A 22,885-nucleotide genomic window follows, 5' to 3' on the forward strand; every position below is an offset into this window, starting at 1 on the left:
TAAAGCAGTGCTGATTTTTGTTTAAAGATTTGGAACCATTTTTGCCCTTGGAGCTATACAAATTTGAACTTTTATGGTATGCTTTTTGTGAGGTTTTGGTTTTAAAGATTATAATTATTCTGACAGCATGATTGATGACATTAATATATTACATTGACCATTTACAGTCCTTCCCGTAACTCTGAACTAACTGAATTAAGATTAGCCGCAAGTGCCTCTGAGCAGTTGTTAATAAAGCTCTTTAACATCAGTAGATACTTTGTTGATGCAAATTAATTTAATGCCCTCAGTAACTTTGATAGCCATTTTGTTTTCCTCCCCCTCCCCCACCCCTTATATGTTCTTCTCTTTTAGGTGAAAAATGGTTGCTGAAGTTAATAATTAAACAAAGGATTGACTTTTTTTTAAAGAGTCCAGATGGTGAGAGGCCATTGCTCTAAATGGAACATTGCCAACAAAAGCTCTCTGTCTGCCAACTGTTCTGAATTAAACTGTGTGTGAACTGAACCCAACTGGTCTCAGCGTGTCCTAAAACTGGAATTGGGCCTATGCTGTCAGTTCACAGTGTACCCAATCTGCACTCTTCTTGAGTCATAGTAGTTTGGTCATCGACACAACTGTCGATAAAGGTAAAAATAAGAAATGCAGTGCTACATATTATGATCTGGAATGTGCTGCCTGAAAAGGTGGTGAAAATGGATTTGATCTTACCTTAAGGGAATTGGATAAATACTTGAAAAGGAAACACTTGCAGGGCTATGGGTAAGAGAGGAGTGCAATTCATTGGATAGCTTTCAAAGAACTGGCACAGGCACGATGGGTCACATGGCTTCCTGTGCTTTGCGATTATAAAAGCTGCAAATTCTCAAGTAAATGGAGCAAATATTGGAATTACACAGTGGCTTTGCCAGTATCTGAAAAGAGAGCAGTTAGGCCATTGCTTCTTTTGAAAGTTTATTTATCTGCATTCTTAGACTGTCTACCTGCATTGTTAACCCATCTTTTCTCTCAAAGTATTTTCAACATTTGCTATTTTTAGTACTGGAATTTGAATTGGTCTTGCAACAGGTCCATACTTTAAGCAAAACCAAGAAGTCTGTCCAGTTTAAATGCTTCTTGCAAAATTTCTGTGAATAATTCCCAAGGGACTGTCCCTAATGAACTGGCCAGGCCTGTGCCTCAGCCACACATTTACTTTTTCCATCCTCTCAGCAGCTGGCCAACTTCTGTCAAGGTCACTGAACGGCAGGACTTAATGTAAATCTATAAATTTCATCTGGTTTAGAATGGAATGTAAGCTGGACTATGCTCTGTGAGGCAGGAATATGCTGAGAGATTGATAAATTAAAGCAATGTCATTTGAACCTGGAGATGTGTCAAGTCCTTGAAAACCAATTCAATATTGTAGAAATGAAGGAGTATGTGTACGTGTTTTCAGCAGGTGAATGGGACACTCCATTGCACTACTTGGTTTGAACTCAAGTGCAATAATACTGGGCTCCAAGAGTTATTTTTTAGTAGGGACTTCTTGACATATGAGAAAGGCCACATTAGCATGTTAAACATCAGACAGATAAAATTAGACCTGCTGCACAAAATAAAAAACTTTAAAAAATATTTTTCATGGGATGAGGGCATTGCTGGCAAGGCAAACATTTGTTACCCAACCCGAATTGCCCTTGAGAAGGTGGTACTGAGCAGCTTTCTTGAACCACTGCAGTTCATTTAGTGCAGGTACACCCATGGCCCTTGTGGTTTTGTACAACTGAGTAACTTGCTATGCTATTTCAAAGGGCAGTCAAGAGTCAGCCACATTGCTGTGGGTCTGGAGTCATATGTAGGCCAGGGCAGGTAAGGATGGCAGATATTGTTTCCTAAAGGACGTTAGTGAACCAGAGGGGTTTTTACAACAATCGACATGGTTGTTTCATGATTGCCATTACTAAGACTAGCTTTTCATTTCCAGATTTTTGTTATTAATTGAATTTCTAAATGCATTGAATTTCAATCCCACCAGCTACCGTGGTAGGATTTGAACTTGTGCCGAGAGCATTAGCCTCTGATCTTACCACTAAGCCACCATCCCCCTGTGTTTGTATTTATATAGCCCCTTTCACAATCTTAGGATGTACCAAAGCATTTTACATTCAATGAAGTGGTGTTCTGAAGTGTAGTCACTGTTTTAACCTAGGATATGGGGCTTCTAATTTACGCACAGCAAAGTCCCATAAACAATTAGGATTGTGACCAGGTAATCTGTTTTAGTTATGTTGAATGAAGGCCAGGATGTTGGGAACAACCCCTCTGCTCTTAACTAATCCAATATTCTGTGCTTTTCCTGAAAGTGTTCAGTAGAATTGGCTAATCTGTATGTGTTATATTGTGCATTAGAATAAGTATGATAGCCCTGACCTAAGATTAGTTTCCTAATTTAAACAGTCCACCTTGCATCTTCCAGAGATTGACTGATGTGATCCTGCAGGTGCACTGTGAATAGATTCAGATAAAGTCAATGTTCTTTGGTTCTACTAAGATGGTCTTTAGATTTGAATTAAATGCAGAAAGAAGTAAATGATAAGTGGCTCCTTGTATTTGGGAAGTATTCTGGCACTATGGATGGCAGTCAAATCTGTGGTGTCATTTGGATCATTTATTATTGTGGTACCAATAAACTATACTGTTGTTGAGATTTTAGTGAGGTGCAAGTTTATTTCCAATGGCATTAGATATTAAATTTTCAGGCCAGGCTGGGTTAGAGGATGGTAGTGCATGTGGGGATTTGAGGGGGAGGGAGTGGAACAAGGAGGAATGAAACCTGAGCAAGAGATCAGGAAGGAGAGGATGATGAAAACATGGAGAGACAGGGTAGAGGGAAAGGAGTGAATCAATGAGAGTAAAAGCTGAGGTGTAGAATAATTAGCCATCATAGTAAGAGAAACCTAGCCACTGGGAGGTCGGGGGAGGAAGTTGAGCAGTTGATTGGGCATATATTTAGGATGGGGCGAGGGTGGAGATGTTACTGTAAAAGGGATAAACTGTTGGTAGAAACTGTAGGCAAGGTGTGGGGTAGGAATTAACAGCCGGGGATAGGATTGGAATGAGAAATCCTATTGGGTGGTGGGGGACAGAGGGGTCAAAGCCTTGCTCGGGTAGAGCGGGGGAATGAGTTGGCTGACACCTCTGATTTGGTCTGAAATCAGAGAGGTAAGGGTGAAATCTTGCTGGGAGGAGCAAATAGTTTGGAGGGAGTCTCGATCTGGTTTGCTTCAGAGTCAGTTCAGCTTTGACACCTGGTTTACAGACCACAAGTTCAGTCTCGGCAAAACTGTCACTGCTTCACTAACTGTAAATTTGTTACGTAAATGCAGAATGTGTGAAGCTGGCTCCCTCTCCACTATGTATTACAAATATGTAATCTAATAGATTTCCTGTTGTTTTAATCACAGCAGGTCAAGGAAATGCATTATTGCTAACTTATATATGTAGGACAGACTGTCTCTATCTTTTAGTTGTATTCTGATTTGCTGTGGCCTTCTGCATCTTGCTTTGTATTTTTATTTTTCAATTTAGCTGCAAGATGTTGGGTGCATGGCGTGGCAGCAAAGGAAACCTCAGGGTCACATAATTTCCTATTAGGAGGTCTGGGATAAATGCAGCTTGTTACTACTTAATGGTCCCCTTCTTCAGCACTGCCCATTCACACCATTTGTTTTGGTGTTGCACCCATCATTTGCCCACAACGTTGATATTCCCACAACGTTGATATTCCCACTGTCTAATCATGTTCGATCAATGCTGTTGTTTCATTGCTTCATTTTGCTCTTCGTATGAACAGGAAAGTCTGAAACTGTGTCTGCTTCAATTTTACTATGATTTTCTTCTCTGGCACCTTGCCATTTAGTGACCTGCTGCCTGCCTAACCATCTCCTGTCTCGTGTTGGTGCTCTCCCCTTGCAAACCCCTAACTTGTCCCATGAGCCAGTTGTACTCCCTTGCAGAGTGGGAGCAGAATCAGCTTGAAGGATGGGCTCAAACCCATGCTGGGAAATTAGCAGCTGGAAGGAAGGAGCGCGTCAAGACTAGGCTGAGACAATATGACAGGTGGTGTTGTCACTTGAATTATTTAGCATTGTGGCACAAATACATTCCATTAACTGGGAGGCAAAGGCTAGTGACTTGGAATGTGTGATGGTTTGGGAATGAGTGGGGAAATGACAGAGTTGGGACCAAAGGAGCTGAGTAATAAAAAAATCATGACTTGCAGGAATGGGCCAGGCTGCCAACTCGGGGATACAGTGGGGCACATTGGCGATAGCTCAGACGTAGCATGGGAGAGGCACTGTGGAATCTGACAGTGGAAATCTTTTGGTTGCAGACTTGAGTGGGTTCCTGAGAGGATCCTCTGGTTGGAGTCATATGTAGCACAAAGGAAGATGGTTGTGGTTGTTGGGGGTCAATCATCTCAGTCCTAAGACATCGCGGCAGGACTTCTTCAGGGTAGTGCCCTAGGCCCAACCATCTTCAGCTGCTTCATCAATGACCTTCCCTCCATCATAAGGTCAGAAGTGGGAACTTTCGCTGATGATTGCACAATGTTCAACACCATTCGTGACTTCTCAGATTCTGAAGCAGTCCATGCCCATGTGCTGTGAGACCAGGACAACATTCAGGTTTGTGCTGATAAGTGGCAAGAAACATTCCTGCTACATAAGTGCCAGGCAATGACTGTCTCCAATGCGAGAGAATCTAATCATCTCCTTTTGACATTCAATGGCATTAATATTGCTGAATGCCCCACTATCAACATCCTGGGGGGTTACCGTTGACCAGAAACTGAACTGGACCAGCCATATAAATACTGTAGCTACAAGAACAGGTCAGAAGCTGGGAATCCTGTGGCAAGTAGCTCACCTCCTGGCTTCCCAAAGCTTGTCCACAAGGCACAAGCCAGGAGTGTGATGAAATACCCTCCATTTGCCTGGATGAGTTCTGCCCCAGTGACACTTGAGAAGCTCGTGACCATCCAGGACAGAGCATCCGCTTGATTGGCATCCCAACCACCACCTTAAATGATCACCTCCTCCTCCACTGATGCACAGTGGCAGCAGTGTGTACCATCTACAAGATGCACTACAGCAACTCCCCAAGGCTCCTTAGACAGCACCTTCCAAACCAACGACCTCTACTTCTCGAAGGACAAGGGCAGCAGATGCATGGGAGTACCACTACCTACACGTTCCCCTCCAAGTTGCACACCATCCTGACTTGGAACCAAAATGCCATTCCTTCACTGTCGCTAGGTCAAAATCCTGGAACTCCCTTCCTAACAGCACTGTGGGTGTATCTACGTCACATGGCCAGCAGCAGTTCAAGTAAGCAGCTCACCACCACCTTCTCAAGGACAATTAGGGATGGGCAATACAAATGGTGACCTAGCCAGTGATATCCACATCCTGTGAACATAAATAAATAGAGCAAAGAGGTCTAAACTGTCATGGAAAGGGGAAAAGTAGATGGCAAGGACTGGAAGAAAAGCGAAGAGGAATAAAAAAAAACAGTTGGAGGAAAGAAATTTTATATAAAATTAAGCAGAATGTTAAATTTAAAACTTGGTTATCCTTTCCTGAATTGGGAAATGGTTAAAAAAGCAAAATGGCAGGCGGCATCGGGAGAGTTTTCTGAAATTGAAATTTGCTCCACTGTGCCCTCTGATGACCACAGGCTGCAACTATATCGTTACAGGACATATATTAGTTATAAAAGAAAGAATGAGCAGGTATGTAGATGTATAATGCGTTTCACTTCCTTTGGTCATCCCATAACACTTTGTAGCCAGTGAAGAATTTTGGAAACACAGCTGGTGTTGCGAGGCAGAGAAAGACAGCGACTGATTTTTGCACAGTGAGTCCCCGTGATCAGCGGTGAGCTAAATGACCAGGTAATTTGTGGCATCTGTCATGGATAAATGTTGGCCAGGACAACGTTTGGTGGGAGGGTTGATGTGGCCTTAGTTTAACATTTCATTGCAAGTTAGAGAATTTCAGTGTGAAATGTTAATGCTGAAATGTCAGAAAAATGTGACAGCAGGAACAAGGATTGTGCACATGCACAAGATTTTTTAACATATGAGCTCAATGGCAACATTGTTCAGTATTAAATATATATATATTTAAATTTCTTCTCTCATTTTCCTACAGCTATCCGTTATATCAACTTGGGAACCCTCAGCTTCGGATATTTCGAACCAACTTTTTTATGACCCTAGTGAGGCCTGGAAGGGAGCAGCCAGAGAATACAGTCCAGTTCAGAATTCCTATGGAGTAAGTACGAAGATATAGAAATGAACTTGGCAAATCTGAGGGTTATTAAGACTTTAAGTGAAATCAAGTGGGCCTGATGCGCTTTGTCCTAGTTTAAAGGCATCAATATTCTGCTTCCCTGGCCATCCTGTAGTGAGAGGGTGAGCTAGTCCTTAACCTCCACTGGTTCTGCTCTGTGCTAGCTTCTAAGGAATGTGACATTGGCCCCGAGGCTGTCCTAATGTGTTGTGACGGCTGGATCGATTACGCCTGAATTTTTGGGAAGTCCTGAGAGACCTGTGCAAAAGGCATACGTCTTGATGGTTAAAATGTGTGTGTTTTCAGAAATTCTTTTAATATTCTCCCATTATTGCTCTACAGTACTCGGCTTCTGCCACTAGAGGCCCTGAGTGAGCTGTGCAGGTACATTAGACATTTCTGAATTTGAAAGTTGGAAAGTCTAAGCCTCAGTTCTTGGGAGTTTGATACTGGAAGCCACTGTGGAAGATCTTGGGTAGAAACTTTTCGCCATCATGTAATGACACAACAATGTATTGAACCAGTAGTTTGCTGTCAGTCACTGCTAGTCAAAGCCGTGAAACTAGTTTGAAGCTACATAATGGTTAGACTCTGATTCCTAGGTGTGCAAAAACATTTGGTCATTTCTTTATGTACACATTAATATTTTAGGATTTTTGTTTCATTTGTCTTAGATTTCTAACCTGTATTTTACAGGATGACACAATTCGACGTGAAGAATTACCTACAGAGCATCTACAGTGTCCCAGTGGCTGCAGTGAGGACCAGAATACAATACTGTAAGTAATTGCCAATGCTGGTTAAAAGCACAGCCTGCATGCTATTACAATAAACCTTGCTTTGACATTGGCCACAAGTCATGCCATTTCCTGACTAGGGAGAAATTTTGTCAATTGTCTTGTTTTTCTGGGTGAGTGAACTAGTGTTTAGGACAAAGGGTTCGGTAGGGATAGGACATTATCCTAATCCACTTTACATCCAGGCTCCTAAAACTCTCTTTCAGTTCAAGTCACTGGATAGAACTCAGGGGTGAGAACCCATTTTTTTTTTAATCCCCTCCTTAAACCAGAATATAGAGGTCAGTTTTAGCTTGTCTGCTGCTGTGGTCAACTAACTTGGTAAGGGTTAGGGATTGAATCCGATATCTTCCTGCTCTGTATAGTTTAGTTCCACACCTGACAATGAATTAGCTATAAGAGCTACTGAAAGTGATTTCCTTCTTCCTGTATCATTACTGAGAATACATTTCAGTTGTTTAAATGTTGAGGAAAGAGGGATGGTAATTTCAGAACATTATAGGGAACAAGCTAATTGTTCAGTTTGAACCAGTATCATTGAAAGTATTCAAAAAATGATTTTTACACAAATTTTCCTGCAGGACATGAAAGGTTTCGTGTGAAGGGTGCTGCTCAGTGGAAGTTTGTGCAGACTTTATTTTAAGTGAAGAGCGATGTTATTGGAGGACTTCACAGCACAGTTCAGTCAGAATTTTAGTGACACGGCTAACGATGATGGCTGGGCAGGCTGTGGAGCTGGGGACATAAAGAAAAAAAAACAAGAGTAATAGAGGTTTCAGCACTGAATAAAAGTGAGACTGAGGAGAAAGCACCCTGCTTGAATTGCAGAGGACTGGAAGATGCTGGGAAAGGTGTAAAGGAATATTATAGAGGTTGGTAATTTAAGGAAAGGAAGTCAGAATGCCCAAGAAGCCTGTTGGTGAGAGAAGAGGTCTAAGGAGTATAAGGCAGGCAAGATAAACAGATTGTAATGGTCATCTAAGTGTTTGGCATCACGAGGCAGGTTAAGTTGAATGCTGGAAGTCTGTCTGGAAGAACGGACGGCTGAGTGAGAGTGATGAAACGTTGTGATCACAAACCTGATGAGAGAAACATATTTAGCGTGGCAGGGACAAAGATCCAGTCGTTTTCATCAACGTGTTGTTAGAAAGCATACTGTATAATACTAATAACTTCAAATATACTGCACTGGGACAAGGCCTCTGATTATATATTACTCATGGCCACTCAAAACTGTTGTTTAGGTACTAACAAGAAGAGAAATCATAAGAATCAAAGAGTGAAGCGCCCTGATTATAAAGTCGCTTATGTTCAGCTGGTAAGTGCAGGCCAATTTCTTTCTATCTTATTTGCTACAGCTCTCAAGTACTGTCCATGATTGGCTTCTCTTCGGCTTTTAACCTAAGTTACAACCCCTTTGTTTAATTGCCTATGTACAGATTAAATGGTTACTGTACATGAAGAGCAGCTCTGTTACTTGATAACGAAAAAATATTTTGTGTTTTCCTCCTTTAGAAGCAAATAAGCTTGCTGTAAATTCCACGAATTCTTTCGCATTCATCCTTCTATTAAATGCATACAAATGATTAAATAAAGGCATTCCAATGTCAACTGTGATATGTTTCATTTTAGCTGAACATTTTACTTATCATCAAAGGAGCTAAATTTGCTTTATTATCTAAGGCTGCACCCTGTGCTGTGAAGGTGTTATTTGTAATGGAAATGCTGGGAAGTGCTTGGGAGGTGCTTGGAATGTGCCTTGGGATTTTAGGATACTTCTGTTTAAAATTTTTTCTTTTTTTTTATCATTCATGGGATGTGGGCTTTGCTGGCTGAGCCAGCATTTATTGCCCACCCCTAGTTGCCCTTGAGAAGGTGATGGTGGGCTGCCTTCTTGAACCACTGCAGTCCACGTGGTGTAGGTACACGCACAGTGCTGTTGGGAAGGGAGTTCCAGGATTTTTACCCAGTGACAGCAAAGGAATGACAATATATTTCCAAGTCAGGATGGTGAGTGATTTGGAGGGGAACTTCCAGGTGGCGATGTTCCCATGTGTCTGCTGCCCTTGTCCTTCTAAATGGGAGTGGCCGTGGGCTTGGAAGATGCAGTCGAAGGAGCCTTGGCGAATTCCTGCAATGCATCTTGTAGATGGTACACACTGCTGCTACTGTGCAACAGTAGTGGAGGGAGTGAATGTTTGTGGATGTGGTGCCAATCAAGTAGGCTGTTTTGTCCTGGACAGTATCAAGCTTCTTGAGTGTTGTGGGAGCTGCATTCACCCAGGCAAGTGGGGAGTATTCCATCATACTCCTGACTTGTGCCTTGTAGATGGTGGACAGGCTTTGGGGAGTCGGGGTGAGTTACTCGTCACATGATTCCTAGCCTCTGACCTGCTCTTGTAGCCACGGTATTTATATGGCTAGTCCAGTTCAGTTTCTGGTCAATGGTAACCCCCAGGATGTTGATAGCAGGGGCTTCAGTGATGGTAATGTCATTGAACATCAAGAGGCGATGGTTGGATTCTCCCTTGTTGGAGATGGTCATAGCCTGGCACTTGTGTGGCACGAATGTTACTTGCCACTTATCAGCCCAAGCCTGGATGTTGTCCAGGTCTTGCTGCATTTGGACATGGACTGCTTCAGTATCTGAGGAGTCACGAATGATGCTGAACATTGTGCAATCATCAGTGAACATCCCCACTTCTGATCTTATGATGGAAGGAAGGTCATTGATGAAGTAGCTGAAGATGTTTGGGCTGAGGACACTACCCTGAGGAACTCCTACGGTGATGTCCAGGAGCTGAGATGACTGACCTCCAACAACCACAACCATCTTCCTTTGTGCTAGGTATGACTCCAACCAGTGGAATGTTCTTTTGTCCATGTTTGAGCCAAGGCTGTAAATGCTTAACAGTATCTGGTACAAACTCTTACTTGCCAATGTTTGTGAATCTGGATCTTGCCAGCACCTTTTGGGCTCATTGCAAGACATTCCTGTTCGCGTGGAATTGCTTTTATTGGATCAGTTATGAATAAGCGGTTACTGTCATTTACACCTGACATCAAAGAATAAAACTTGCCTTGATAATGGAGAGTGACACAAGGTGCTCAGGTTTATACAGCAGTCTAGTCTCCTGAACTTGAGAAAGCCAGACATCTTCTCAAATTCCAAAGTAGTGGGTAACTGTCAGGATATGTCCCAGAAAAGTGGACCTTCGGAGTATATTCCAAAGAAGTGCAATGCTGTCAAACATCAGATTTTAATTCATTCCAAGATATTTCCAGAAGTTGGTGGATAATTTGTACATCACTCACTGTGTTGAATAGTGGCTGGGAGAATTCTGGTTAATATTTTGTTGTTCTTGGGCCGACATGTGACAGATAAAACTTCTTGGGTGAGGAACAAGGAGAGGCAATATTAAATAAAGGTTACAATTCAAAAGGGGGTGCAGGAGCAAAGAGGCCTGGGGATATATGTGAAGGTGGCAGGACAGGTTGTGAAAATGGTTAGCAAGGCTTACAGGATCCTGGGCTTTATGAATAGAGGCACTGAGTACAAAAATAACAAAGTTATGGTGATCTCCATTATAAAATACTAGCTGAACCTCAACTGGAGTATTGCATCCAGCCCTTTAGAAGGAGGTGAAGGCATTAGATTAGAAAGGATGCAGTAAAGATTTACGAGAATGTTTCCAGGGATGGGAGACTTCGGCTACGTGGATAGATTGGAGAACCTGGGGTTGTTCTCCTTAGAGAAGAGAAGGTTGAGAGGAGATTTGAGAGGTTTTCAAAATCATGAGGAGTCTGGACAGAGTAGATGGAGAAAAACTGTTTCCATTGCCCAAAGAGAACTAGAGGACACTAATCTAAGATGAATGTAAAAGAACCAAAGGTGACATGAGGAAAAACTATTTTAAGCAGTGAATGTCTAGGATCTGGAATGCACTTCCTGAGAGAGTGGTGGAGGCAAATTCAATTGTGGCTTTCAAAAGGGAATTGGATCATTATTTGAAGAGAAAAAAAATTGTGGGGCTACGCGGAAAAGGAGGGTGGTGGCATGAGTTGAGTTGCCCTTTCAGAGAGCTGGCAAGGGGCACAATGAGCCGAATGGCTGCCTCCTGTGCTGAACCATTCTATAATCCCTATAGTGTCTGGATTTGAGAGGATTGATGGAGTAGGTGGGGAGAAACAGTTTCAGGAGGGTGGGTAACCAGAGGCCGTAGATTTAAGATAATTGTCAAGAGAAGCTGTGAGGGAAGATGAGAAATGTTTTTACATAGCATGTTGTTGTGATCTGGTGAAGATTATTGTCCTCTCTATACAAGCAGTGCTAAAGAGAGCTGAATGTGGGTGGTGGTTTGCAAATTCTGTATTTCAAACGAGCAGCAATTGAATAAGAGAGCAAATGTCCAAAGAATGTGTTGAGTAGTGCTGAAAGCTGTTTTGCTGGATGCAAGGCAGTGGTAAAAATGTTTGGCAGATGATTCAGATGTAAATGAGCGGCTGGGGAAGAGGAAGGTTAAGGTTTCCCTGGAGCAGCTTGTTCTTGGTAAACAGGAAACGTTAATTTTTATTTCAGCAATTATTTTTTTAATCCTCATGAGCTAGTTGGAGCAGAGTGTCAGATCAGTAAGTGTTGAGTTTGCTCACTTGTTTACAAGCTGCCAAATGATGGAGTGGGACAGTTTCAGAGACCGCTAATTGGCAATAAAATGGGAAAGAGAGGTAAAAGATTTTTTAAAGAAGCAAGTAAGCCACGTGAGGCAGAAGTTCTCACTGACTGTGTTGGGCACAAATTTTCCCATAACTTCCTGATTTAAACACCTAAATAGCTCTCTTGAGGGAGCAAAATCAGCCAATTGATTCCAATGAGCCGCTTGCCTGCTCTCTCAGCTGTGGAATGGTACATTATGTGGTGAGAAACTGCATGGTCAGACGTATACACAGTTGGGGAAAGTAGAAGAACCTGCATTTTTATAAGCTCCTTATAATGTCTAGCCTGATGCTGCAAACCACTATGCATAGGCTGCTTTGAAGTTCACAAAATGACGCCCTAGCCCACTAGAGAGTATGCATGTGAGAAAAGGAAAGCACTTTTATGTGGTGCTTTTCAACCCTCAAAATATCCCAAAGTGTTTCACAGGCAAGGAACTATGGCTGTCATTTTGTGCTTAGTGAGGTCTCACATACACACTTGAGCTAAATGATACTTAATCTGTTTTGGTGTTGGTTGAGGTATAAATGTTGACCAAGTGATGGGAAGCTCCATGGATCTTTTATGTCCACCTGAATGGGAAAAATGAGCCTTGTTTTAGTATCCTGTCTGAATGATTACATCTAACAGTGCAACACTCAATACTGGTCTCTGAAGTCAGGCTTAAACACATGAGCTGACTAAGCTGACACTTGAAGTCTTTCACACTATGTTGCTTACCCTGTTTAATTCCATATCATAAGGCAACATATAAACCCATCCTTGAACACCCTGACTAGCTCCCAGGAGAAGGATGCAGGTTAATATGGAAGGAGAATGTTAATCGATGTGTGACAGCCTGTTACAGGACAGTGATCTGTTAGGGAGGCTTGAGTGCTGCCTCTTTCTCAGCCTAACTGTACCTCAGGAGAAGTGAACAATGTGCCTCTGTTCTTGATTCGTGCTCTGTCCCTAATGTTTGGATAGGCACACCAGAAAACCCGAGGTTCCAGAATATGACACACTATGCAGATTGTCTACTGAGCATTCAAAATGGTGATGTGTGTAATGACTTCCCGAAACTTGTAACAATATCATTTGCTTCTCAAAAGATTAAAAAAAAGACCTTCTAGACACCGATCCTCTGTAGTTAGGTAGCATTTCATGATTAAGTATTATTTTGGCATAATATATGTTGTATTTCAGTCATCTGCAGCTTGGATCCCAATGGAGAAGAATGTGGACATAGCCACAAATGCTGACCTTTTTGGGATGTCACCTTGTTCCTCATAAGTCATGATATTCTGCTTTGGAAGGCATATTCCGATTCATTTTAATAGGTCCAAAAAGGACTGTGCCTTATGAAAAACAGTATAGTTGAAACACTTGCAGTATTTTAATATTTCTGTGTGGCAGCTGAATACTATGACTTGTCAGACTGCATAATAGTTTAATTATTTTGACCCATGCTAAAATGAATAAGATTTTACTCTGATGCCTGCAATATCCTTAAGTGAAACAGTGTTAAGAATCATATGAGAACCTTGGTGTTAGTAAAAGAAAACACACATTTGTATAGCCTCAGGATATTGTAAAAGTGCTTTATAGGCAATAAGTTATATTTGACATGTGGTCAATGTTGTAATGCACACAGGAAAGCCCCACAAATTGCAAAGAAATGAATTGTGGAATGATACGGTGCAGGAGGCCATTCAGCCCATCATGCCTGTGCCAGCTCTTTGAAGAAGTTATCCAATAAGAGTGGTTCTTTCACCATAATCTGCAAAATTTCCCCCTTCAAGTACTTACGCAGTTCCCCTAAAAGTTGTTAAATTAGCTTCCACCATTGTTTCAGGCAGTATGTTCCAGATTCTTATTCTTATAACTTGTTGAATAAAATAAACTCTTCTTTTGTCAGTTTCCTTAAATCTATATTGTCTGGTTACTGACCCTGCTGCCAGTGGAAAAACTCTCTGTATCAACTCTCTTTATTTACACTATCAAAGGCTTCATAATTTTGAACAGTTTGATCAAGCCTCTCCTCAATCTTCCCTACTTTGAGGACAACCCTAAATTCTCCAATTTCTCCACATAACTAATATCATCCTAGTAAATTTTGTTTGCACCCTCTGTTGAGGTCTTGACATTGTTCCTAAAGTATGGACTTCAGAATAACCAGTTATCTGTTTTTGGTGGTGTTCAGTGATGGAGAAGGTTTAGTTTGGACATCAGAACTGCTCTGCTCTTCCAATAGAGCAATGGGATTTTTTCTACGTCCTCCTGATCAGGCAGACAGGGCATCAGTTTAATGTTTATCCAAAAGACAACACCTTCAATCACGCAGTATTTCTGTGTGCCGCAGGTCAATCTATATCATATATCAAGCCTTGGGGCTTAATGCCACAACCTACTAACTCAGGCATGAATTCAACCACTGAGCCAAGGCTGACGAATGTTACTGATGACCAATTTTTACTGGTTGGTGATTTGGAGCATTCATTTGAAGGCACTCTTATTATGTTTTGTTTGTTTTGGCTTCTCTTGGGGCATTCGGAGGTCAATTACAAGACTGGAACCTATTTTTCGATTTGTCTAACCACTGTTGATGGGATTTAAAGAAAAACTATTACACTCTCAAAATACTCAGAAAACTACGCACTATGCTGCACATGAACATTGCCCTTAAATTTCTAGAGTTAAGAAACTGTGTTCTCTTAACACTTTTATGTGAGTTCTGTTTGGAATTGTGGAAATAAGACATTTACTACTGTTGCTGCTCCGTTCCATGATAGTAACACTGGGGCCTGGAGCATTGTTTCAGTGGAAGCTCTGAACTGTTACAACTCCCGTTTGTTGAGATGGTCTGTTCCTTGTGAGTCGGATTTGCATTCAAAAACTTTGTACCATAATTAATTGGTTGCTTAATTCTTCTCGTGGTAAGCGGGCCAGTTTTCATCAGAATGGAGTTGGCATCTAAAGGGAAAATGTGATGGATCTTGTAAAGCAGTAGATGCACCACTTCATTTCATGATGGGTTCTGCAGCCCTCATTGCCTCCTTATGTCTCCTGATCTCTAAGTTGATCCTTAGACTACTATTCAAGAGGGAATCTTTACAGCGTCATATCTCCATATCATAATCTTGCTGTCTAAGAGTGGTACTCATCTCTTCCCAGATCTGATGGCACAGTTCTGTCATAGCCACATCATAAAGTGCCAGGTGCTGTAGATTCAGATTCTCAAAACCCACATTCAGTCATTTTGTTTGTTCTAATCGTTGCAGTGTCTTTTCTGGTTTAATAAGAATGTGAGCTGATCTCATTGAAGTGTACAAATTCTTACAGGGCTTGACAGGGTGGATGCAGGAAGGGGGTTTCCCTTGGTTTGGTGGGGGGAGGGGGAGTTGGTGGTTTAGAACTAGGGTACACAACCTCAGAATAAAAGGCAGGTCATTTAGGACTGAGATGAGGAGGAATTTCTTCAGTCAGAAGGTGGTGAATCTTTGGAACTTTCTACCCCAGTGAGCTGTGGTGGAGGCTCAGCCATTGAGCATGTTCAAAGCAGAGGTCAATAGATTTCTGGATACCAATGACATTAAGGGCTGCAGGGGTAGTCCGGGGCGATGACGTTGAGGTAGATCAGCCATGATCTAATTAAATGGTGGAGCAGGCTTGAGGGGCTGAATGGCCTACTCCTCTATATTCCTAAAGGCGATGTAGAGTTTAGGATGGAATTTTATGGGGCCGGGGCTGGAAAACCCCGCTGGCGGGAGGGGCTGCAAAATTCTACCCATAATAATTGTTCATGAATTATTTGTACCACATTATGCAATGTTGTTTTTATGTGTCAACTTAAGTGTTTGTTCATGTTCCAAATGTAGAACGCTTCTTATTGGAGCTCGTAGTTCATTTTCAAATCAATTTCTATTCATTTATCAAAAGGATGTCTGAAAATATCAGTGTATTTTCAATGCACAATTGTATGTATTGGTGACTGAGATCAAAAAGCTATTATCCTCTAGATGGCAGTATTGCCTTAAAACAAATTCCACTTCCTGCTTTTCATAAAGTAGACTGTTTCTCTCGCTATGTTAGATGGCAGCACACCATCTTTCCATATTTATATGGTAATGTGTAACCCTACCTTAAATCCCCTTGCACTGTCAATACCCACGACCGCTAGTGCTGACACTGTGCTGAAAGATTCATGTAAGCTTGCCTTTAGAGTATACAGCTGCTCCATTGGGAGTGCCTTTGAACCTGTTGACCATTGCTCAGTGCAAATGATGATCAACCCTGTGGTTACTGGGTGGAAGATCCATTTTGGGGGATGTGTCTGAGAGTTACTCCCTCACCCTGATTTTGTGTGTTGTCTCTGTGAAGTGGGAAAATAGCTGTTATTTTGACTCCTCGATGGGGGATTTAAGTATGACTGCAGAGGCTTTGTGGTTGGTCTTAACACTAGATGACAGCATTAGGATACTGCTGAGTTTCATTGGGTGAGGTGTTAAAGAACAGTGCATCCCTAACTGCACTAGTAGAAAGTAGCAGAGCCAAGGAACTGTGTCTTACCCATCTCTCCTTTCCCCAAAACACCATTTTAGTAACTCGATTCTCTACTCCTTTGCCATCGCTCCCCGCCACAACTCTCACTCAGATATAAAGATGTAGCACCGTATTAGTTTGACATTCATAAATTAATGCACTTAGAGGGAAAAACCAATGCTTGTCTTGCCAGTTTCTAGTTATTTATACTTTGGAAGTTGACTATCTGTTCCTGTGTGAATAATTGACTCTAATCCAGTTAGGTGCTTGGAACTTTCAGTGGACCCACTGAACAATGTGAAAGAGAGGTTCTTATTCAAATGTGTGACAAATACAGTATAAATCTCAGTTCTATTCTGTCGCAGACCAAGGAAACAGAAATAAAACAAGTTCCACGTGAATGGGACGCATAACATGTGCCACCTCCACAGACGGTGCTTTCTCCAAGCTATTGCCCCACTGGGCTGACTGATGCATCATGTTCTAATGACTGGAATTATTTTTCTTTTGAAAGTTCGTTTAAAAAGTATAATCACTCTATAATCATTCTAAACCCACGCCAGTAGCGTAATTAGCAATTGCATTGTCTTCAGTTGAGCTGAAACCAAAGCACAAAGGCAACATAGTACACCATCAGACCTATTCTTTTAAGATGCACTCTTACCTAATTCTTCACTGCCTTTGTGTTAATGTAGAGCATAAACAGAGCATACTCTGCGAACTAGAGATGTAAGTTTTGATCTGAAACATAACTTTGCTTATAAATTACCAAGTCAACTAACTCTCAGATATCACAGCTGTTTCTATTCTATGGTTCTTTATTTCCCTTTCAAGCACTGAAATTTTGTGGTTAAATGCAGGTTTTCTCTGCACCTTATGATTTTTCATTTAAATATTTTTCCTGTGGAGCAGTATCTTGCACAAATTTTAATTTTTATGTACTGTATCAGCACAAGTATTTGATTCAGCTTTATGCATTTTAAATTGTTATGGAAAATTGACTTATTAAAAATACAGCAGTCTAGTCTTCCACAATCACGCTGTCCATAAAACTGGGTGAGGGGGGAAATATTTTTCTTATTGCTAGAGTGGGAGTTGCATAGTATTAGTATGCTAAATGTTTGGATTGTGAAAGATCTTTATTTTCAAGTTTTGAGCCTTTTTTGTTTAGTTTTGACTTGAACATTTACAATTAAAATATAATACAGACTTCCATACTTGTGAAGATTCATTTGTCTAGCAGAGTCTGCGCAAGAGTATTGATCTGTCTTTTTTAAAGAGAATTTCTTGTTATGATAAATTGTCTTTTTGGCAAAGAGAAACTGAGAACAGCTTTTTCTTGTTTGTTTGAAACATGGCAACAGTGAATTGGTTTAAAATTATAGTAAAGTTGTCAACTGGTCAAACCCACCAGCAGGTCCTTTCACTGTAGCAATTGTTTATAGTAACAGAGGATGTTTTCAGTAAATGTCATTGGAGTCTGCGTCTTATTTCCTGGTTTTTGCTCCATGTCCTTGAAATGTAATTGGAAAGCCATTTTCAGTTGTACAAGTGTAGAGAATGCCTAGGAGGTGTGCGGTAAAGTGTGGCATGGTTTGCAGTGATGTTCCTGTGGGCTAATACAATGATTGGAATGCTGCATTACAGACCATAGCACTCTTTTATGAATCTTTTTCCATGCTAGGCTACATGTGTGACTGGAAAGCAAAAGTGTTTATGCAATAATTTATTATTCTTCTGGGGCTATTTTATCAGCCTTCAAACACTGCCAGTTATGACGGTCAAGCCCACTTTTGGCTCCTGATGGTTGAAGCGTTGACATGAGTGAGGAAAAGGAGCAGCAGAACTCAATATTCCCAATAGTACTCAGTACCAACACATTAAAATTAATCTTGAAGAAAAAAAATATTCCTGTTATTCACTTCCATTTTTCTCTTTATTTCCCCTCCTTGTGTGTGCTGTATTCCCCTCTGGGTCAGTTTCTATTCCTCTCTCTCTACTGTCTGACATTCCGTGCACGGTTCTTGCATCTTGCTTCCTTTTGTAAGTTTTCTCTCACCGTTGGCCTTGCACTGGCCTATACCCGCTTTTCTGTGGGGTCTCATTCTTTCAATTGAGACAGTGTACTTGCATGCTGCTGATTGATGTTAAGTGCCTTAAATATCCTAATTCCACTGAATTGTACAGAACTGTGATTATAGAGAAAAAAAGCACATTCAACCTGCATTTATATAGTGCCTTTCACAGCTTCAGGATGTATCAAAGTGCTTTGCAATCAGTTAAGTATTTTTGAAGAGTAGTCACTGTTGCAATGGAGTCAGTTTGCACACAACAAAGCCCAAAAACAGCAAAGGGATAATTACAAGATCATCTGTTTTAGTGATGTTTGTTGAAAGATATATATTGGCCAGAAAACTAGGGGAAGCTCCCCTGCTCTTCTTCAAGAAAAGTGCTGTGGAATCTTCTACATCCGCCTGAGAGGTCAGCCGGACCTCAGTTTAATGTCATCCAAAAAGCAGCACCTCTGACAGTGCAGCACTCCCTCAGCTTAGATTCTGTGCTCTATTTTGTGGAGTGGAAATTGAAGCCACAGCCTCTGACTGCAAAAGTGTTATCCGTTGAGCCACAGCTGACTCTTTGTGATTATTATTTGTGGACTCTGTATTTGTGGTTTATTTTGCTGAGTCCCATTCTTGTATTAATTTCCATCTGAATGGCTGCTTCACTGGTAAAACCTTGCTTTGAGTTTTTTCCCCCTTGGTCCCCTTGAACTAAGCCATTACACATTCAAAGCAGTGCACAGACAAGGTAGCTTTACCCAGTGCCCAGATTACCATGTGATGAAAAGAATGTTTTTTTAATACATAAACAGGCATTGGTGATGTTAAAACACTACCTGTGCTGTGTACTATTGACTAGGGAAGAGCATATATGAGGAATAATGTATTGTTCTCTGTGGAGACTCCCATTTGGGTGCGTACAGGATTTTTGATATCAGTATTTGGTTAAAATAAGGGGCCAAGTGAAAAAATGAGATGTGGAAGATCCCTGTCTTTTTGCTTTTGTCTCCCCTGGTTAGATGCTGCATCTTGCTAGAGCTTTTTTTTATTCTTTCATGGGATATGGGCATTACTGGTTGGGCCAGCATTTATTGCCCATCCCTAATTGCTTTTGAGAAGGTGGTGGTGAGACACTACTTGAACCGCTGCAGCCCAAGTGGTGTAGGTACATCCACAGTGTTCTTGGGAAGGGAGTTTCAGGATTTTGACCCAGTAACAATAATGGAACAGCTTAGGAGGGGAACTTGCAGGTGGTGGTGTTCCCATGCATCTGCTGCCTTTGTCCTTTTAACTGGTAGAGGTCACAGGTTTGGAAGATGCTGTCGAAGGAGCCTTGGTGAGTTGTTGCAGTGCATCTTGTAGATGGTACACACTGCCACAGTATGTCAGTCGTGGAGGGAGTGAATGTTCGAGGTGGTGGATGGGGTGCCAAGCAAGCGAGCTGCTTTGTCCTGGATGGCATCAAGCTTCTTTGGTGTTGTTGGAGCTTCACTTATCTAGGCAAGTGGAGTGTATTCCATCACACTACTGACTTGTGCTTTGTGGATTGTGGACTGGCTTTGTGATTGCACTGGAGGGGGTGCAGAGGAGATTCACCAGGATGTTGCCTGGGATGAAACATTTAAGTTATGAAGAGAGGTTGTATAGACTTGGGTTGTTTTCGTTGGAGCAGAGAAGACTGAGGGGCGACCTGATCGAGGTGTACAAGATTATGCGGGGCATGGACAGGGTGGATAGGGAGCAGCTGTTCCCCTTAGTTGAAGGGTCAGTCACGAGGGGACACAAGTTCAAGGTGAGGGGCAGGAGGTTTAGGGGAGGATGTGAGGAAAAACCTTTTTACCCAGAGGGTGGTGATGGCCTGGAATGCGCTGCCAGGGAGTGGGGTGGAGGCGGGTTGCCTCACATCCTTTAAAAAGTACCTGGATGAGCACCTGGCACGTTATAACAAGGCTATGGGCCAAGTGCTGGTAAATGGGATTAGGTAGGTAGGTCAGGTGTTTCTCACATGTCAGTGCAGACTTGATGGGCCGAAGGGCCTCTTCTGCACTGTGTGATTCTGTGATTCTGAGAGTCAGGAGGTGAGTGGAATTCTCACCTCTGACTTGCTTTTGTAGACAGAGTATTTATATGGCTGGTCCAGTTCATTTTCTGGCCAATGGTAATCCCCAGGACGTTGATAGTGGGGATTCAGCAATGATAATGCCATTGAATGTCAAGGGGAGATGGTCATTGCCTGCCCCTTATCAGCCAAAGCCTCAATGTTGTCCAGGTCTTGTTGCGTAGGGACATGAACAGCTTCAGTATCTGAAGAGTCGTGAATGGTGCTGAACATTTTGCAATCATCAGTGAACACCCCCGCTCGGTGACTTTATGACAGAGAGAAGGCCATTGAAGCAGCTGAAGATGGGCCCAGGATACTACCCTGAGGAACTCCTGCCGTGATGTCCCAGTGCTGAGATGATTGGCTTTCAACAACCGTAACTATCTTCCTTTGAGTTAGGTATAACTCCAAACAGTGGAGAGTTTTCCCCCGATTCCCATTGGCTCCACTTTGGCTAGGTCTCCTTGATGCCACACTCAGGCAAACCCTCCTTGACGTCAAGGATAGTCACTCACCTCACTGCTTGAGCTCAGCTGTTTAGTCCATGTTTGGACCAAGGCTGTAATGAGGTCAAGAGCTGAGTAGCCCTGGCGGAATCCAAACCGAGCATCAATGTACAGGTTATTGCTGAGTAAGTGCCACTTGATAGCACTGTCAACAGCCCCTTCCATCACTCTGTTGATGATCGAGAGTAGACTAATGGGGCAGTAATTAGCTGGGTTAGACTTGTCCTGCTTTTTGTAGACAGGACTTACCTGGGCAGTTTTCCACATTGTTGGGTAGATGCCAGTGTTGAGGCTGTACTAGAACAGCTTGGCTAGGTGCATGGGCATTTTGGAGCACAAGCCTTCAGAATTACTGGAATGATCTTAAGGCCCATAGCCTTTGCAGCACCCTGTGTCTTCAGCCATGTTTTGATATCATGTGGAGTGAGTCAAATCGGCTGAAGACTGGCATCTGCGATGTTGGGGACCTCAGGAGGAGGCTGAGATGGATCATCCACTCGGCACATCTGGTTGAAGATGGTTGCAAATGCTTCAGCCTTGTCTTTTGCACTGATGTGTTGGGCTCCCCATCATTGAGGATGGGGATATTTGTGGAGCCTCCTCTCCTGTTTACTTATTTAATTGTCCACAGTCATTCATGACTGAATGTGGCAGAAGCGTAGGGCTTTGATCTAATTTGCTGGTTGTGGGATTGCTTAGCTCTGTCTGTTGCATGCTGCTTCCACTGTTTGGCATGCCACATGGTATGTGTTGTAGCTTCACTAGATTGACACCTTTAGGTATGCCTGGTGCTGCTCCTGGCATGCCCTCCTGCACGCTTCATTGAACCAGGATTGATCCCCTGGCTTGGTGGTAATGGTGGAGTGGGGGATATGCCAGGCCATGAGGTTGCAGGTTGTGGTTGAGCTCACTTCTGCTGCTGCTGATGCCCACAGCACCTCATGGATGCCCAGTTTTGAGTTGCTAGATCTGTTCAAAACCTATCCCATTTAGCACACAACACAATGGAGGGTATCCTCAATGTGAAGACGGAACTTCGTTGCCACCAGGATTGTGTGGCAGGCACTCCTACCAATACTAACATGGGCAGATGCATCTCCGGCAGGAAGGTTGGTGAGGATGAGGCCAAGTATGTTTTTCCCTCTTGTTGGTTCCCTCACCGTCTGCTGCAGACCCAGTCTAGCAGCTATGTCCTTTAGGGCTCGGTCAGTAGTGGCGTTACCAAGCCACTATTGGTGATGGACATTGAAGTTTTCCAAATAAAGTACATTCTGTGCCCTTGCTACCCTTAATGCTTCTTCAAAGTGGTGTTCGACATGGAGGAGCACTGATTCATCAGCTGAGGGAGGGCGGTATGTGGTAATCTGCAGGAGGTTTCCTTGCCCATGTTTGACCATGGAGTCCAGAGTCAATGTTGAGGGCTCCCAGGGCAACTCCCTCCTGCCTCTATACCAGTGTGCCGCCACCTCTGCACCAGTGTGCCGCCACCTCTGCTGGGTTGGGCTTGCCGGTGGGACAGGACATACCCAGGGATGATGATGGTGGTGTCTGGGACATGACCTGTAAATTACGATTCCTTGAGGATGACTATGTCAGGCTGTTGCTTGACTAGTCTCTGGGACAGCCCTTTTTACATCTATTTCCACAAGCCCTTGCAGCCCTCTAGTGCCATGCTTTAAGTGGCTATTAACAATTTGTGACTTGGACAGTCAAGTTGACAAGTTATTTGGTTATAGAAGGTGTCACAATCAAATGAAACCCTGTCTTCACTAGACATCCACACAAGACCACTTTCCAGCATTCATTGTTAGGTAGCTATCAAAAGAAAAACCTGTGGTTATCTTTTCC

The 22,885-nt window shown here is 42.5% G+C and overlaps 1 protein-coding gene across 2 annotated transcripts in view; it reads left to right on the forward strand.

Annotated features, from left to right (window-relative positions):
- The window catches only part of mrpl23 (mitochondrial ribosomal protein L23), a 31,828-nt gene that overhangs the window by 1,555 nt on the left and 7,388 nt on the right, over positions 1-22,885 (forward strand). For both annotated transcript variants that reach the window (XM_078548941.1, XM_078548942.1), the window contains exons 2-4: positions 6,198-6,320; positions 7,035-7,117; positions 8,380-8,453. In XM_078548941.1, the coding sequence (XP_078405067.1) occupies positions 6,198-6,320; positions 7,035-7,117; positions 8,380-8,453 (280 nt within the window). The remainder of the gene's footprint in view (positions 1-6,197; positions 6,321-7,034; positions 7,118-8,379; positions 8,454-22,885) is intronic.

This window comes from Cetorhinus maximus, chromosome 9 (genome assembly GCF_964194155.1).
Source record: "Cetorhinus maximus chromosome 9, sCetMax3.hap1.1, whole genome shotgun sequence".
Lineage (NCBI taxonomy): Eukaryota > Metazoa > Chordata > Chondrichthyes > Lamniformes > Cetorhinidae > Cetorhinus > Cetorhinus maximus.